The sequence below is a fragment of the Staurois parvus genome, unplaced genomic scaffold (assembly GCF_062004578.1).
Source record: "Staurois parvus isolate SC_StPar_1 unplaced genomic scaffold, SC_StPar_1.0 ptg000414l, whole genome shotgun sequence".
In the NCBI taxonomy this organism is placed as follows: domain Eukaryota; kingdom Metazoa; phylum Chordata; class Amphibia; order Anura; family Ranidae; genus Staurois; species Staurois parvus.
Window position 1 is genome coordinate 44255 of NW_028318210.1, and position 18396 is coordinate 62650.

An 18396-nucleotide genomic window follows, 5' to 3' on the forward strand; every position below is an offset into this window, starting at 1 on the left:
TTTAGGGATTTTAGGTCCAGGATAGGACAAATACCTGTTGAGTGTTGGTATCTTGAGGATTTGAATATAAACCTTTAAACCTGTCTTCCAGCGAAGACTTTGTGGCAAACTTTGTCAGTTTTGTATTCCAAGTCTAGCACCAAAAGTAAGGGGTTGCATTTTGGCTTTGAGAATAAGGTCTGAGGAGAACATTGTGGTGCTCTGTATTTTGAGGGGTAGAAGCCCCAAAAACAGACCTTTCCTCCTGTGACATCTTTTAAAATGAATTTGTCAAGTGCCTCACCAAAGAGACATTCTCCTTCAAAGGGCATATGAGTGAGGTGTCTTTTACAGGCAGCTTCAGCTGACACTGCTTTCAGCCATAAGGTTCCGCACATATGGACAGAAAAGAAAGCCATTCTGGAAATTAGGGCATCAGCACAGAAAAGTAAGGTGGAAAGTAGTGTTTGTAAGTGTTCTGCCAGAGTATGATCATGAAAGACAGGATCCTGTTCAGCATCCATTTCCCTAGCCCAGTTTGCTGTGGTTTGACAAACAAAGATAGCAGCAATCGCTTGTTCCAGGACTGGACCTGCAATGGTAAAGACAACATCTTCTATAGGCACAGTAAGATGTTAAAGACTGAAACAGCAGTGTCCGCTACTGGAACAGTCCACTTTTTAGTGAGTTCTTTCTCTACTTCACATTGTTCAGCAATGATTTTTGGAGAGGTGAAAACCTTTTCAGGAGAAACCCAGTCATCATAAATTGCTCATTTTTTTTTGTTCATGAATGGGAACTTTATTTTTAGATTTTGCAAGTCTCTCAGCTCAGTAGTCAAAGGGGCCTGGTGAGAGTGTGGAGAATCAAGAGCAACTATACCAAAGCGTACAGCATATGTGATATATCTACATTGGCAAGCATGTTGTGTGCGGCTTCTTTTAACACCTCTGGGTCTTCAAAGTTTTCTATGCCTACCTCTTCTAAGAGAGGTAGTTTCACTTCCAACTTAGCTAGAGAAGGGGAGGTGGAGAATAAGCCTGGTGCTTTTGGGCTTTGTACAGTAATAGCTGAATTAAGGCCAGTGTCCGAGAAATTCAGACATAGTTGCATAGAAATCTGAATTGGTCAGACAGGCAGCTTGTTGTGTACCTAGGATAGAATAATAAATGGACGCAGCCCATCAACAGAGTAAATCTTTGCCTAAGCCTTTGCCAAGATTCTCTTGCATCTGGTTTTCTCCATTGCTATCAGTGAGGGTATGATAATGTATATTTTTCATGGAGTGGGTGCAGAGATGGGCTAAGTGTGTTTGGAGAAGGATACAAAGCAACTCAAGTGTCAACCATCCTGTAGTGAAGTCCATGTAGCAAAAGGGCAGGAGATGGTACCTTATAAGAGCTTTGAAGTTGGTGGAAATAGTGCAACCTGTAGTGTAATGGAACACGTGTTCATTCACCTGAGACTAAGCTCTGAAAAGTGAAATATTTACTGCCAAGTTTAAACAAGTGATTAAAGTCAACCACAAATTCCTGGTTTCCTGATAGTGTAATTGTTTAACGAATAATGTTCAGGGGACACTAATAAGTGTATTGCAAGTAGTGGAGATTTAAGTCTCATACTAGTTATAGGGCTATAGTAATGGTCAAATAACAGGACAAACATTTTTTACCTTTCTACATTTCTGGTCTGTGTATAAGTCCAGGCTTTGCCCATCATGGTGCGCAAACCCCTGCAGAGATTATCAGGGGTTTGTGAACCATTGCAATAGACCATGGACCATGGACCTGTATAGCACCCTGCAGAAAACTACATGAATTGCATGAAGTATTGAGGTGAGCACTCAAACAGGATCCAGTGCTAGAAGAAACATTACAGGCCATCCCCACAGCATGCGTTCCCAGTAGGGTTCCCAAGGTTGCCGTCAGATGCACTGCTTCTTTTGTTGTAGTAGAAGGCAGTGAAAAGGTTTATTGAAAATTTGATTAAATAATTTGCAGTAGTAGGGACTAGTAAAACACAGAAACTTCTCCATAAGGAAGAGATTCATCACCTACAGAACACCAACCAAAAACTGAGATCTCACAAAGTGGGGTAGGATTAGGAGGGGCGTGTTCAAAAGCTTTGCCAATGTCCAATCGCCTGAGGGTAGCAGCCGATAACCAGGCTTTATGAATGGCTAGCCTGTACTGTATGATTAAGATATGTTAATTGTGCCTAATTGTTACTTTTTGTCTGAAAAAAAGTATCAGTGCACTTCCTAGTATATGAGATTGCCTATGCACTTCTATGCCTACAGTCTTATAGATGTATTTCTGTATGTGAGATTTAGGCTCTGTGCCTCTGACTGCTGGTCTTGGAGGATTTGAAGTGAGATTTGGTGATGTCACTATTGTGCTGTTCACTATTTTTCTTGCTGGAGACAGAGAGAGACAAAGTGCAGAACAACAGTAGGTCAGTAACTGTGAAAATCAGATGCAGAGCGACCACAAGCAATGTTAGTGACTAGTCCGTTGCCCTATGCCAGTTTTTTTCTTTTTTTCGGCACAACTTCCAGAGTTCATTTCCCCTTCAATACCAGTTATTTCACTATCTTCATGAATTAAATGAGCGGTCAATATTTTCTGTATTAGTGAATCCAGCAACCAAGGTCTGTTATAATGGAATTGTTGGAAATGTCAGCCAACCTTACACAAATGTGTAGAATTAGTTTATTCTCAATCCTGTCACTAGAGGATAATGATACCCGTAATGATACACTAACTTAAACAGGCAGAGCTGTCTCTAATGCAGATTTGGGGGGTCTTTTGCAGACAAGGGAGTCTAATCAAAAGCATATAAGGTACAAGCAGTGAGTACAAGTTGTCAGTCAATGTATTTGATATTTCTGGACAATAGGCCTAGTTTACTATACTCTATACTGTATGTGCATGTGCACTTTGTCATAACCATCGTTATCAATCATATGCCTGTTTTTTTTTTCATCTCTCTTGAAAATAGTGATTGTAATGGCAAATAGCAGTTTAGTGAATTGACGATGTTGCAGACTCCACCTCCGCAACATCGCCAAAATCCGCACGTTCCTAACCCCAGAAACCGCTAAACAGCTCATCCACTCCCTCATCATATCACGACTCGACTACTGCAACTCCCTCCTCACTGGCCTGCCTCGCTGCTGGCTATCCCCGCTTCAGTCGATCCTGAATACGGCTGCCAGACTCATTCACCTTTCCAACCGCTCCGTTTCCGCCACCCCCCTCTGCCAATCCCTCCACTGGCTTCCGATTGCCCAACGGATCAAATTCAAAATCCTAACACTGACGTACAAAGCCGTCCATCACACTGCCCCCAACTACATCACTGACCTAATATCAAAGTACCGCCCAGCACGCACACTCCGCTCTTCACAAGACCTCCTTCTCTCTAGTTCCCTGGTCTCCTGCTCCCATGCCCGCCTCCAGGACTTCTCCAGGGTGTCACCCATCCTCTGGAACTCCCTGCCCCAACCCATCAGATTATCACCTACTCTCCTCTCCTTTAGGCGCACCCTCAAAACCCATCTCTTCAGGGAAGCCTACCCCACCCCCTGCTAACTTGACCAACCTCCTCCACTCTTCCTACCACTCCATCCCCCACAGCTATCTCCTCCTGTGCCACCATCCCCTCCCTCCTAGATTGTAAGCTCGAAAGAGCAGGGCCCTCGATCCCCTCATGTTTTGCATTGTATTGGTATTGTTCTTTCACATGTTCTGTCCCCCTTTGTAATGTACAGCGCTGAGCGAACTATTGGCGCTTTATAAATACTGTATAATAATAATGATGTCTGTGAAATGTAAACAAAACAATAGTTTGTGCTTCTAAAAAAGGCTGATATGCAGTTTTTCTTTGTGTTAAGTTACTACACTGGCATCTATTGTTAAATAAAACCAGTATTCATTATGGCATAGTCCCTTTAGTTTAATTATGATTGTTTGTGATTTCAAATGTGCATGCATAGTATGTCTACTGGTATGAAGAAGACTTACCGGGCACTGATGTGCCAAAGGCCACAAACACCACAGCTGTTACAGAGTCTTTCAAGCCAATGGTACAGCCAAAATGAGAAGCAAGATCCCCTATGATGGCGGTGAGTATGCCAATGATGATGATAGACACTACAAAGCAGGCCCATCCATTCATATATTCTGTAGGCGGCACACAAGCAAATAGCACTTTCCAGAAGACAGTCAGAAAATGCATGACATAATCAAAACAGGATGGCAGGCGCTCTTCTCCAGACTCATCTTCATCTTCATCTCCAGCTATATTGATGACAAACAAGAAAACACATTCACCAACTTGAGAATAACATTGTTAGGGGCACTAACTGCATGAAAACAGTGGTGGAAGTCATGATTAGTGATGAATCAGTATTCTGATCGTACAGCTCAAAGATTTAATAGAAGACAGTAGTAGCATAAAATGTCTGTAAAAGTATATAATCTACATTTTGCATTTTTGCGACATCCAAAGCTTCAACAGATCTAACAGGAGTTGGACTTCCAAATAATATTATGAGTGTGTTATGAAAGGTGACATTATCTCATGCACCCAAGATCTCCTCCCTCAGCCAGGTGACACAGACAAGGAAAGCAGAGTACATTTAGTTGCCTATACTGCATCAAATGGCTGAGGAAGGAGCCCCTACAATAAATTGTATTGTGTATAAAGCGGTCTATACAAATCATATCTTATACATAATTTCTATTGTCACTTTAACTCATTGGTAAGTATCCAATGTCCATAGTTTTATTCTAACAATCGTTGATTATGTTGTTTTGGCCAGAGCTACACAAGTGATTGTGCAACCAATCTCTCTCTCTTTTTTTTATAATTTCCTTGATCGTGTGCAGTCACTTTTTTATGTTTTTGTTCAGGCAATCAATCACTTCAGTAGAGGGGATAGTAGAGTTCAAAGAGTTTCCCTGTATTCCAAGTGTATATACAGTCAAAACATTTTTTCTTTTAGTATTGACTAAAGTAAACCTGTATCAGTTTAATGTTTTCTCCAGTTTGGGAGATTTTCTTTACATCTTGGCTGAGGGTCCATTCACACCAGCCGCTTCTGGTCTGGCGGGATCACAAAGACATTTCATAAAGTTCAGCTGGCCATTGTGTGGTGCAAGGCGGTGGATTGCCTCGCACTGAGCTGAGAAAAAGTTCTGTGCACAGCAACGTTTTCCAGCTCACACCATCGCACTGCAGTGGTGTGACCCAGGCACACAGGAAACAATGTCCAGTTAAAGAATGGGGTGGTTGCCATTTGTTTGTACTGTTGGTGAATTAGTGAGGGGGTGCACTGCATACCTTCACTGCTGAGTGTCCAGTGCTTTGCTATACCTTTACGGAGGGGTGGGCTCCCTCCAGGCATACCTGTCCTCAATCTGTCCACTATTATATATGTGCTCCAACTTTGGAATCTCTCAGAATGTATAGAATTAGGACTGCATATAAACTGGGGTGCTGTGAAGTGGCCTCTACAGCTTACGCATATATTTGCAAATGTGTGCAAACTAAATCCCTTTTTTTAATGTGAACTGTTAGATAGGTTAATTTGGTGTGTAGCAGGCTGGCTGGTAAGTGATCTGTGAATTTTTGTTTGTTGAGTTTTGACACAAGGGACAAGGCATTTTACCTTGTCATGCAGTGGGACTGCGCTGGGATAGACGTCCAACGTAGTCCCACCACATCTGGTGTGAATCTAACCTTAGAGATGCAATAGAAAGTAAGAGAAAATGTCTCCAAAGTGAGAGTAATTGACATTTTAGACAGCTGTGACCAGTACAGCTGTCCGCATTGGAAGATTTTCCCTTCTATTCTGTTTTGCTGACAACTGGAATATTTTGGATTTTCCATCACTTTTTCTTTCACCAGGATAAATTAGAGAGAGTCTCTGGCAGGGAGAAACACATCCAAAAAATCTGACTGCAAAATCCAGTAGAACAAAAGGCAACACTTTTTTTTCACGTTGAATACAGTAAAGGTTATAACTGCTGTCAGTGTTTTTCATTTGTGCCCCACTGGGGAGATGAATTTTCACTCCAAAGTGAGTGAATTCCTGGCTGTCATCAAGGTCACCAGCCACCTAGTGTACCCACTGAAAGATTTATCCTGTATTTCTATTCAACCACAAATTTTGTATTTTTCTTCAATTTCACCCTTGGCAATAATGACAGACAGAACAAATGAGGAGAGTGAATCTCCCTATTGGGGGGGGGGGGGGCACAGACAGCAATTAAATCCTGACAGGAGTTCTAATCCATCTCTACTCTCTTCGAAACGGAACATTGTTTTTTTAAGTTTACAAATAAAAATATTTAATTAGTCAAAAGACAGGAATAAAATTTGCTACTGTCTGCAATGTGATCCACAACCATCGCTATATTCTTGACACTGTTAAAATAATGTGTTCTAAAGCAAGGGACTATCTCTAGTGCTAGGGTCATTGGGTCGAATCCCAGCCATGGCACCACCTGCCTGGAATTTGCATGTTCTCCCTGTGCCTACATGGGTTTCCTCCAGGTACTCCGGTTTCCTCCCACACTCCAAAGACATGCTGGTAGGTTAATTGGATCCTGTCTAAATTGGCCCTAGTATGTGCATGTATGAATTTAAGTTAAGGACCTTAGATTGTACGCCCCTTGAGGGTTATGTATATGAATGTACAATATATATATACTGTATGTAAAGCACTGCGTAAATTGACGGTGCTATATAAACATCTGATATAAATAAATATTGATTTTAGTTGCACAATAAAAAGTTGATAGTGTAACTCTAGCCCTAATTGTACCTCCTTATTGCCGTTTTCTGCAATTGTTTTTTATAAAAACATGTTTCTTTTGGGAAAATAGGCTGCTTCTAAGGGAAGATTTGTCTGTATATGCGTACTAACCAATCTGACTATTGAATTCACCATATTGCAGGATAATGAGTAAATGATTGACTGTCATTGTTTATGCAGACATTTATCTATCGTCACATACTTCATATATTTCTGAAGTCACACACCTACTGGAATTTAAAGAAGAAGTGTGAGGTAGCACAAAAACAAATATACATACTCAGCTTAATGGCTGCAGCATCAGTCCGATGCTGCAGCTGTCTCCCACCAGCTCTAAGACTGGCTCTCTGCTCTATCCCTTCAGCGATCATTAGAGAGCTGGTCTATGGAGGGGAAGGGAGCGCATGGCTTAGGCAGAGGCTGAGCCAGCTGCTGGTCAGGCATTTGGGTAGAACCTGACTTTAAAGTCAGAATCCTTGCAGAGCCTGGACCAGCCCTGTGACATCAACCAACAGTGGGCTTTAGCTACTGTGACCCACAGAAGAGGTAGGCCAAAAAAGCTTTGGCCATACTTCCCTTTTAATAAATGTCTATAGTGCAGATTCAAATACCACTTAATCATTGCCATGTATATATACAGTGGGGATCGAAAGTTTGGGCACCCCAGCTAAAAATTTGTATTAATGTGCATAAAGAAGCCAAGGAAAGATGGAAAAATCTCCAAAAGGCATCAAATTACAGATTAGACATTCTTATAATATGTCAACAAAAGTTAGATTTTATTTCCATCATTTACACTTTCAAAATAACAGAAAACAAAAAAATGGCGTCTGCAAAAGTTTGGGCACCCTGCAGAGTTAATATCTTGTACTGCCCCCTTTGGCAAGTATCACAGCTTGTAAACGCTTTTTGTAGCCAGCCAAGAGTCTTTCAATTCTTGTTTGAGGTATCTTTGCCCATTCTTCCTTACAAAAGTCTTCCAGTTCTTTGAGATTTCTGGGCTGTCTGTCACGCACTGCTCTTTTAAGGTCTATCCATAGATTTTCATTTATGTTGAGGTCAGGAGATTGTGAAGGCCATGGCAAAACTTTCAGTTTACGCCTCTTGATGTAATCCCCCGTGGATTTCGAGGTGTGTTTGGGATCATTATCCATTTGTAGAAGCCATCCTCTCTTTAACTTCAGCTTTTTCACAGATGGCATCAAGTTACCATCCAAAATTTGCTGAAATTTTATTGAATCCATTTTTCCTTCTACTCGTGAGATGTTCCCTGTGCCACTGGCTGCAACACAACCCCAAAGCATGATTGATCCAACCCCATGCTTAACAGTTGGACAGAGGTTCTTTTCATTAAATTCTGTGCCCCTTCTTCTCCAAACGTACCTTTGCTCATTCCGGCCAAAAAGTTCAATTTTAACCTCATCGGTCCACAGAACTTGTTTCCAAAATGCATCAGGCTTGTCTATATGTTCATTTGCAAAGTTCAAACGATGATTTTTGTGGTGAGGACGTAGAAGAGGTTTTCTTCTGATGACTCTTCCATGAAGACCATATTTGTACAAGTATCTCTTTATAGTGGAATAGTGTACCACAACTCCAATGTCTGCCAGATCTTTCTGGAGGGATTGTGCAGTCAAACGTGGGTTTTGAATTGTTTTTCTCACAATCCTGCGAGCTGTTCTGTCTGATATTTTTCTTGGTCTTCCAGATCTTGCTTTAACTTCCACTGTTCCTGATGACTGCCATTTCTTAATGACATTCCGAACAGAGGATATTGACATCTGAAAACGCTTTGCTATTTTCTTATAGCCTTCTCCAGCTTTGTGAGCGTCAACTATTTTCAGTTTCAGTTTTCTAGACAACTACTTAGAAGAACCCATGGTACTGATTGTTGGGGCAAGGTCAGATGAGTCTGGGCATTTAAAACCTTTGAGATTGACATCACCTGGTCTTCCCAGACAATGATTGAGAACAATCCATGACACTGGCAGGTCTCAGCTTTGCCAAGGGGGCAGTGCATGCTATAAATTCTGCAGGGTGCCCAAACTTTTGCAGACGCCATTTTTTTGTTTTCTGTTATTTTGAAAGTGTAAATGATGGAAATAAAATCTAACTTTTGTTGACATATTATAAGAATGTCTAATCTGTAATTTGATGCCTTTTGGAGATTTTTCCATCTTTCCTTGGCTTCTTTATGCACATTAATACAAATTTTTAGCTGGGGTGCCCAAACTTTCGATCCCCACTGTACATTGTTTGGGAAAAACTGTTAGTATCAGGCCTTAAAATGGCACTAATGGGATGATACCCTGCTCAGAAAGCAGAGGTTACAAAGATATATGTAGTTTTAGTATAATATGGCATTTGTGCATGTGTGACACATTTGTGCAGTGCCTCTGGAACTATCTGTAATGTAATATTTTTACCAGTATATTGGTCTTTTCTAAAATTGTTCTTTAAAAAGAATAATGTATTTGTTATTTACACTAGTAGAGCAAAGTACATAACTTTTTTTGTTTTTGCAAAGTTCAAATACATTAAAAGAACAAATTATTTAAAATTGGATGCTTTCTTGTGATTTTCAGTTAATTTTCAACTTTCAAAAGCTTTTGCAAACTTTGCATGTAAACATCAAATACCAAATGCCACATAAGTCTGATTGTGCACTTCAGAATGCTAAGTAAGTTGGCTAATTAAAATAGCACCTTCCTCTCCCTGTTCATATGGATGAGATAAATTCACGTGGATGCCCTTTAGCACCAGTCTACTTTAAACAAAAGCAACTTCGCTAGTTTCCTGTAAAATAGAGAAATGTGTAGCTGAACTTCAGCCTATCTATCTTGAACAGTTGTACAGGTTCCAGAATTGCTTATTCTGATTTCACTGTACACTATGAGCTTTCATTTATTGGACTTCAATTCTTTAAATCATGGAGGATCATGTAGGCATTACCACAGCTTCCTGTTTTTAGGATGGTATGTACAGCATCCTGCTTGAATGTTGTCCCATTTTTGCCTGAGCATATGTTGCTCTAAAACCTGGATATATATCTTTCAGCATTGATGGTGCCTTTCCAGATGCGCAAGCTTCCCCATTTCATATGCACTAATGTACCCCCATACCATCAGAAATGCAGGCTTTTGAACTGAGCGCTAACAAGCCGGAAGATCCTTCTAATCTTTAGTCTTGAGAACTCGGCGCCCGTGGTTGCCAAAAAGACAATCAAATTTCAATTCGTCTGACCACAGAACAATTTTCCTCTTTGCAACAGACCATTTTAAATTTGCAATATTTGCAAATCATTGCATATTGTTCTTATCTATGTTTACATAGCATTCCAACTTCCAACTTTTTTGGAATCAGGGTTTTCATTTCATTAATATGTTGATTAGTGGAGACGAATGAAGGAACCAGTAGAAGTAAAATATGAGCAGACTGAGCTTCAGCTTTAATAGCAATTTTTCAGAAAACGAAAAAAAACTTTCAGATTAACAGTATTGGGTATTTATACTTTTTATACCATACAGCTATACCCTATTATATGGTGAATTCTTTGTGCCTTTTATAGCCTTGAAATTGCCACCTAAAACTGTTTAAAACCTTTAATATTCAAACCATGCAATGTCTCCTAAAGGCTTTTCTTTAGCACAATTGGTGACAGGCTCCATGAAAAAAGAGGTCTTTTCAGGTAAACCCATAAAAGAGAAGGTATTTGTACTGTACAGTATATCTAGTCCCACAGCAAATTAGCATATAGGCTATTAAGGGGCTTGGGGACTGTTAAAGAGGAGCTAAAAACGTATACTTGGTTGAATGCGTATATGTGTGTTTATATAATCAGGGTGTGTCGGTGTGTGACCAAACTGTGTCTAAGCTTTAACTATATACAGTATGTAAATGGAACAGCCACATTTGCTAATTACATACAGTATGAGGGCTCTGCTTCCTATTTAGTATTGCTACATAAAGGTTATGCCTTCCTGATCAACTTTATCTTACTGCAAATCCCCACACTGGCTGACTCTTTGCAGTTGATTATAACGTGAAATATTCTCATTTCTTCTGCTAACCAGATACTGCATGATCTAAATTGCCTGCGATTTGCGTTACATGAGGTAACTCAGGAGCAGCAGCTTTTAATTTATCACAGCAAGCAGGAATTCATGAAAAAAATGTGGTTTGAAAGTTCTGATGTGTTCTCTAACAAAGAGTAGATTTTAATGATAGGTTCACTTTAAAAGATGTGCCCCCTATAAATGTATGTTTTGGCCTAGGATTAAAGAAGGCAATTTCAATCATTTGAAATATTATTATATTAGCTCAATTCACAAAGCTAACAAACCAGCATATGTATAGTCATATCTTTTTTTAAATGACAGTTATTTTTAGACAATGAGATTTGAAAATTACTGTCAAATAGTTAAATTATAGAGTCGTGCCCTTGTGTTAAAGCTTTGTGAATTAATCCTAATGAATGAGTGACTTTGTGCCATTTCATTACAATGTGAAGATGGGGAGATATTTATACACAGACACACATAGTTAAATTGTCAGTAAACCCAATAACAATACTTTATATTTTTCACTGAAGAAGATGACAATTAAATCAACAGTCTATAGATGACATTGTAATATTTACAATAATTACTGTTTTCCTGCTGCTTTATTCGGTAATCACGTGACATTATCTACTTGCTCTACACCTTACTGAGAGATCAGCGGGTGGAGCAAATATGAATCCTGTGATGCAGCCTGCAGACATCACTGCAGGAAGTTTCCTATCTCCTCCTGTGGCCACACAGAGCTGATTGGCATTGTGCTCATTTGAGTTAAATGAATATACTGTATGTGTTATATACACTATATTGCCAAAAGTATTGGGACGCCTGCCTTTACATGCCCATTTAATGTCATCCCAATCTTAGTCCTTAGGATTCAATATTGAATTGGCCCACCCTTTGCAGCTATAACAGCTTCAACTCCTATGGGAGGGCTGTCCACAAGGTTTAGGAGTGTGTCTATGGGAATGTTTGACCATTCTTCTACAAGCGTATTTGTGAGGTCAGGCACTGATGTCAGGCTAGAAGACCTGACTTGCAGTCTTTGCTCTAATTCATCCCAAAGGTGTTCTATCGGGTTGAGGTCACGACTCTGTGCAGGCCAGTCAAGTTCCTCCACCCCAAACTCGCTCATCCATGTCTTTATGGACCTTGCTTTGTACACTGGTGCGCAGCCATGTTGGAACAGGAAGGGGCCATCCCCAAACTGTTCCCAGAAAGTTGGGAGCATGAAATTGTCCAAAATGTCTTGGTATGCTTCCCTTCCCTGGAACTAAGGGGCTAAGCCCATCCACTGGAAAACAACCCCACACCATAATCCCCCCTCCACCAAACTTTACACTTGGTACAATGCAGACATCCAAATACTGTTCTCCTGACAACCGCCAAACCCAGAGACGTCCATTGGATTGCCAGACAGAGAAGCATGATTTGTCACTCCAGAGAACACGTCACCACTCCTCTAGAGTCTAGTGGTGGCGTGCTTTACACCACTACATCCAACGCTTTGGATTGCGCTTGGTGATGTAAGGCTTGGATGCAGCTGCTTGGCCATGGAAATCCATTCCATGAAGCTCTCTATGCATTTCTCAAATGTTTGTAGAAGCAGTCTGCATGCCTAGATGCTTGATTTTATACATCTGTGGCCATGGAGGTAATTGAAAAACCTGAATGCAATGATTTTGAGGGGGGTCCCAATACTGCTGGCAATGTAGTGTAAAAAACAGGTCATAAAGAACGCACTGCTTCTGTGTTTGGAAAATATACTAGCAGCCAGGCTCGCTGTAAGAGCTGCTTCCTCACAAGCCTCTAAAATGTAAATAATGTGGGATGGATAGAAGACAAGAGGAATCCTCCATCAATCATCCCTGATAGATCCACCCCACGATTGTCCATGTAGATTGTGGGATGGATCAGAGATAATTTATGGAGGAATCCTCTCACCTACTTGACATCCCACATTAAATCACAAAAGCTTGGGAGGCGTCTCACAAAGCATGTTAGGTAGCAGAAGAGGAGAGAGAGGGAGCCGATGTTCCACAGACACTTGGAGCTACCCCACAAGTGACGAAAATAGCCACATGGGGCAGTTTCAATAGAAAAAATGATGTGTAGATGGAGCATGTGCACTAAGTGTGGTAATGAAGGAGCTGGAATACGGCTGTCCTAGGGTTGCCACACACAGTGGGCACATGCATCATAGTAGCAAGATCAACCAGATATTTACAAGAAAGTAACAGATGGATGATGACAATCTTTTGTACAAAGGTATGGTGAACAATTTTAAAGAGATTTACACAGAGAATTATTTTGGGTTTAATAACACTTTAAGGAAAGTGTAGATAATATTGAAAATATCATTGTACTAAACAATAATTAAAGGTTTTATTTCTTACCAGCACTGACGGTGATTGCTTCCATGAACTGATCCCTCCATGAATGAGTCCCTACTACCAAGGCAAGGTTAGTCTTCTTTATGAGTTTGTCTACTGTGCTCTACCGAGAAAAAATTATAAAGCAGATTGGTATATGGAAACAATGTAAACTTTAACATAACAATACAACACAATGAGTTTAAACAATTAATAATTGGGAATTATTTTATTGACCGTTTGCTCTCGCTGTAGTGCACTTTTAATTTAAGTAATAATAAGTGTTATATATCTTTTAATAAATGATTGTAGTCAAAACTCAACTCCATTCATGAAGTGCAAATTTGATTTGGAAGTGGTTGAAACCTCAATAAGGTTTTTATTGTTGTTTTTGTCCCACTTAGGGAGATTTAGCTTCATTTCAGGACAGGAAGTGATAGGAAATCTCTTTAAAGAAGACACAAAAAAAACCTGATTATAGCAGAGTGACATGGAAGGGTTAGAACTCCCTGACAGAGTTTTTCAATTATTATTACTGTCTATGGCATCCTGTCCCTTTGACAACAGCCGCCTCCATTCTTTTACTGGCATCAGAGGCACAGGAAGTGAAGGAAAATCTCCAAAATAGGGTCTCATACACAAATACAACCTTACAGGAAATGAAACTTTTTCCCACTCTATCCATAGCTAAAAAGAAATACATTTAGTTAGAGTTAAAGGGGAAAACAATTGTTGTGGATATTTTCTTCTGAAATGAAAAAAACTTTTATTTCTTTTTTGTAAAGTAAGTTCAAAGTATTGCATAAGAATATTTCATATTTACCACTTGCAGCCAGAAGCTGAAGGCTGCAAACTCAGGTTTTGCAAAATGATTTACTCTTATGATATGAATAGCCTGTGTTGTGACAGATTTTCAGTCAGACAGAGGCAGTTGACTAGTGAAAATGGCGCCAATCTTTATACTCGAAAGCTTTGCATGATCAGCGAGTAAATGTTTGTTTATAAGATAAAGACTGTATACAAATATTGAGAAAATGGTCAGTATTTTTTTTTTGGTCAGGATATTTTTAAAATTTTTAAATTAGTATCAGTGTCAGTTAGTGGCAGGATAAAAAGACAAAAAAAAAAGCAAAATACGCAATATTGTTTCTGGGCCGTACTACAGGTAGAAACAACAATTAACATACACATGTGTGGTATCGCTACGATCATCAGGAGCAGGTGAAATCATTTTAAGTTGTTCTTTGGTGGTAGGTTATGGTAGTAGCAAGAAATATACAGCTACATTTCTAAATAAAAAAAATAATTTTTTTTTTTTACTATTTTTTTTTGATAATAAAAAACAAATCATGGGTGTAACATGTAATATTCATAAAGGTGAACTTAGCCTTTAAATGACACAAGCTATGGGGCTGTAAAACTGATATTGATCACAACTTAAAGAATCACTAAAAAAAATTATGGCGAAGTCTGAAAATCTTGCACACTTCTTCCAAGTTACTTCAATGACTAGGCAGTGAAGCCAGATTGAGGATTTATGTACCAGAGCCTGCTTCTTCCCTGATTCCCTTTAAATTTCCATAATGATAATTTTCTTACTTTGAACTCATAAGACTCCTCAATGATGACCTCCAGTTTTGGGTGCTCTCCCAGAACAGGTTTGCCCATCTCAGCTATTCGTTTGGCTTCTTCTTCCTCTACAGAAAGTTTCCTTTCTGCCATATCAGCAGCTAAAACAGAACAAAGCAGTGTGGCATGGTAAGAATTCTGAATATGCATCAATAACACTTGATAAAACATCCTGAAATGGACTGCTCTAGTTGGCATTAAAATAAAGGTGTTTGCAGCCACAGCACATGGTCTTATTGCTGTTTTTCTGTTCATTAACTAGGGCTGATTTAAGAATGTCAGTTTCCCTTATTCATTGAAAGGTTGGCTAAAAAAAAAAAATGTACTTTTTAATAAATTACCCCTTTTAAGAACTACCCCTTTCCATAGATATAGTTGACCTGAGTCTTGGAGTAGACATATCAGATATGTAATACACTGTAAGGGTCTATGCACACTGGCTTAAAAAAACCCACAAGTGCTCTTTGCAGAAGAAAACAAAAAGGTTTTTTTCTGCCTCTAAATGCTGAGGTTAAACTATGCCTCTAAATGACCTAATGTGCATGGACACATGGGATAACATTCATTGTTTCTACAGGCAAAACGTTAAAGCCCTCTAGGGGCAGAGTTTTTTTAAGCCAGTGTGCATGGACCCTTAACAAACACAATTTCACATATCTTAGTTTTCTGGATCCGTGGATATGCTGATCTGTTTGACATGGTTTTTTACTGAAAGTGACCTCTGCTTTTGCATCTCTTCATTTTAAGTTTGATTTGCGCAGGTTTGTAATAGATTTCCTTTAACCATAGTTGTTCAGCGTCTACCTATTGTTCCTCCCTCCTGGGAAGGCGCCCAGCCACGCTCCCACACTTCTAAGAGAACGGGTCTTCTGGGTAAAAGATAACATGCGACATCCCCTATGTGACTATGCTCGTGCCTGAGTGGCCAATAACTAGGCTGTAGCATTGCCATATGGAGGACGGGGGTGGAGATGTCACCACCTGTCTTAAGCAGTGAAATGTGGCTTGTAAAGTATAAAAGCTTGAAGAACTGGGGTGGTAGTCATGTGCAGACACTTTTCAATATATGGCCAACTTTCCTGCAGGAGAGCGCTGCAACATCATATGCGATATTTGATCTACCATTCCAGGTGGTCATTTATCTGTGGTGAGTGGGGCTCTGGAGCGGGAGCACTAATTGGAGCACTTTGCACAGAGAATTGCTATGGATAAGAAGATTTAATACTGTATCACTTAATATTCACACCAGATGCAGATGGGTGTTTCTTTGGGTTTTTTTTTGGAACTTTCAATTTTTTTTTAACTTTTATATGTGTGCACAATTATTGGGACTTTAATATATATAAGTATATATATTGTTTTATACAATTTCAATGTATACACAGTTTCATGGCATTGTATATGTGCTATTTTTAGCACTATTGTTGTTTAACCCCTTGGCGCTCGAGCCTCCAGGCCAGGGGCGGACTGACCATTTGGAAACTCGGGCACTGACCGAGGGCCCGGGGTCAGTAGGGGGCCCCATGAGATGTCCCTGGTACCTTTTTCATAGGCTTTTTTGAGTTTGGGCAAGGACACAGGGGCCCCATGATCCCCTATTGCCCGGGGGCCCCATGAGTTGTCAGTCCGCCCCTGCTCCAGGCCCTTCAAGGGTTCCAGAAGTCGGGAGGTGGGGCAGGGTTTTAGGGTCATTTGACTGCCGTGATTCGATGTCACGGTGGTCACATGATCAAAAGAAGAGATCGGGATCTTTCCATGAGTACCGAACATGTGTGCTGGGAGCATGCAGGGCGTGCGCTCTCAGCACATGTTTTTTTTTAATTGAACGCAAATGTGCGACCACTCGGCGTCTAGGCCCAGATGCCAGGAGGCCAAACATTTGCATTCGGCTGGCTCCAAGGGGTTAAGCACCTTGTATTTACTTATTAGTTTATTTGGGATTTAGTCACTGGGGAGGCGGGACATAATTGCCAGCCCATGAGGCATTATAGCACATGCACATTTCTGGGGACCCTTTGTGTAGCATGGACTTCATTCATTTAATTAATTATTTAAAGTAGTTTTTGGGAGAGGCAGCGCAGCAATTTTTATGTTTGCACTCATACATTTGTTCACCGGTACACATTTGTGATTTTGCTAGCAGCAGCCAGTCTAATTGGTCAGCCCTCTGCGCATGTTATACTCACACACTTTTCAATATATAGTGAGTGAACAAAGTGGCAGTATCTCTTTAAGGAAATTAGGTACAGACATGGTTTCTAAGTAATGCAATATGGTTTTCTTAAATCTACTCTTTAGGAGCAGACAATTTGATTCTAAAAAAACTTAGATGCACTCCAGAAAAGTTAAATAATTCTTCGCAGTAATGTGCTTCTATCATATTTGTAATTTTAGATTTTTAAATCCAAAAATCAAAAAATGAAAACTTTAAGTAAAGGATGGAGTATGAGGGTAATCAGTTGTAGCAGGGAAAAGATGGAGCAAGAAGGAAGGAAGAAGTTAGGAAGACTGATCTAGAACTGTGGTAATATAAGGAGGATCTCCTAAAATAGACTCTGCGGCCCTGACTAGCCTAAGAGGCAAGCACATGATTTTTCTTTCACTTAGTATTCATTGAACAAGAAAGGCAAAGTGGACATGCAGCAAGCATACATTGGGTATTTGTATAAGGTACAGGTAACTTAATTAAACATTGTACCAGCAACATAACAGCAAGCACAGTTTATTGAAACACGTAGCCCTAATAATAGCTACCCCCCCCACCAAAAAAAAACCCAAATTGATAATAATAGCTATTTTGTTAGAATATTACTATTTGTGACCCTGCTGGGGAGTTACACCATCTTTATGTGTCCTAGTGACTATTTGCACAAGACAGAAAGCAATGGGAAATCAAAAATTGTACAGTCTTCTCTGAACATCAAATAGTGCGAAGAGATCTTTCAGCGGGGACATTTATTCCCATGACAGCTGTCTTAGGTCAGATTCACACAGACATACTTAAGTCGTGTTTTACCTGCATGGAAGGTGCATACAGTCATTGTGCATTCAGCGACCTGGACCCGAACCTGCACTCACACTCGCATGGATGTAAAATTGAGTGCAGTAGCTGTGTCCTAAATAACATGAATGGGACTGCCTGCACAAAACAACTATGCATCCTGTGTAGGCAAAACACGGCCCTCATACCGATGTACACTTACGTATGCCTGTGTGAACAAGGCTCAAGAATGGAAATTTCTCTTGTATGGAGAGATGACCTCTCAATTCCTGTTGCTGACAGGGAAATCTCCCCATTAGGTGACTGAAGGCAAAGAAAAGCACTTATGGGGCTTTTTAAACAGTTTCGACCAGGAGCGGACTGACCAATTCAGGCACTGCCTGAGGGCTCGGGGTCAGTAGGGGGCCCCATGAGATGCCCCTGGTACCTATCATAGGCTTTTATGTGTGTGGTTTGAGTGTGGGCAAGGACACAGGGGCCCCATGATGCCCTATTGCCCAGGGGCCCCATGAGTTGTCAGTCCGCTCCTGGTTT

General features: G+C 40.3%; 1 protein-coding gene across 5 annotated transcripts in view; it reads right to left on the reverse strand.

Moving 5' to 3' along the window:
* Window positions 1-18396, reverse strand: part of SLC8A3 (solute carrier family 8 member A3) — a 455799-nt gene that overhangs the window by 14102 nt on the left and 423301 nt on the right. For all 5 annotated transcript variants that reach the window (XM_089686834.1, XM_089686832.1, XM_089686833.1 and 2 more), the window contains 3 exons: window positions 14832-14962; window positions 13257-13356; window positions 4005-4280 (listed from right to left, as the gene is read on the reverse strand). In XM_089686834.1, coding sequence (XP_089542960.1) covers window positions 4005-4280; window positions 13257-13356; window positions 14832-14962 — 507 coding nt within the window. The remainder of the gene's footprint in view (window positions 1-4004; window positions 4281-13256; window positions 13357-14831; window positions 14963-18396) is intronic.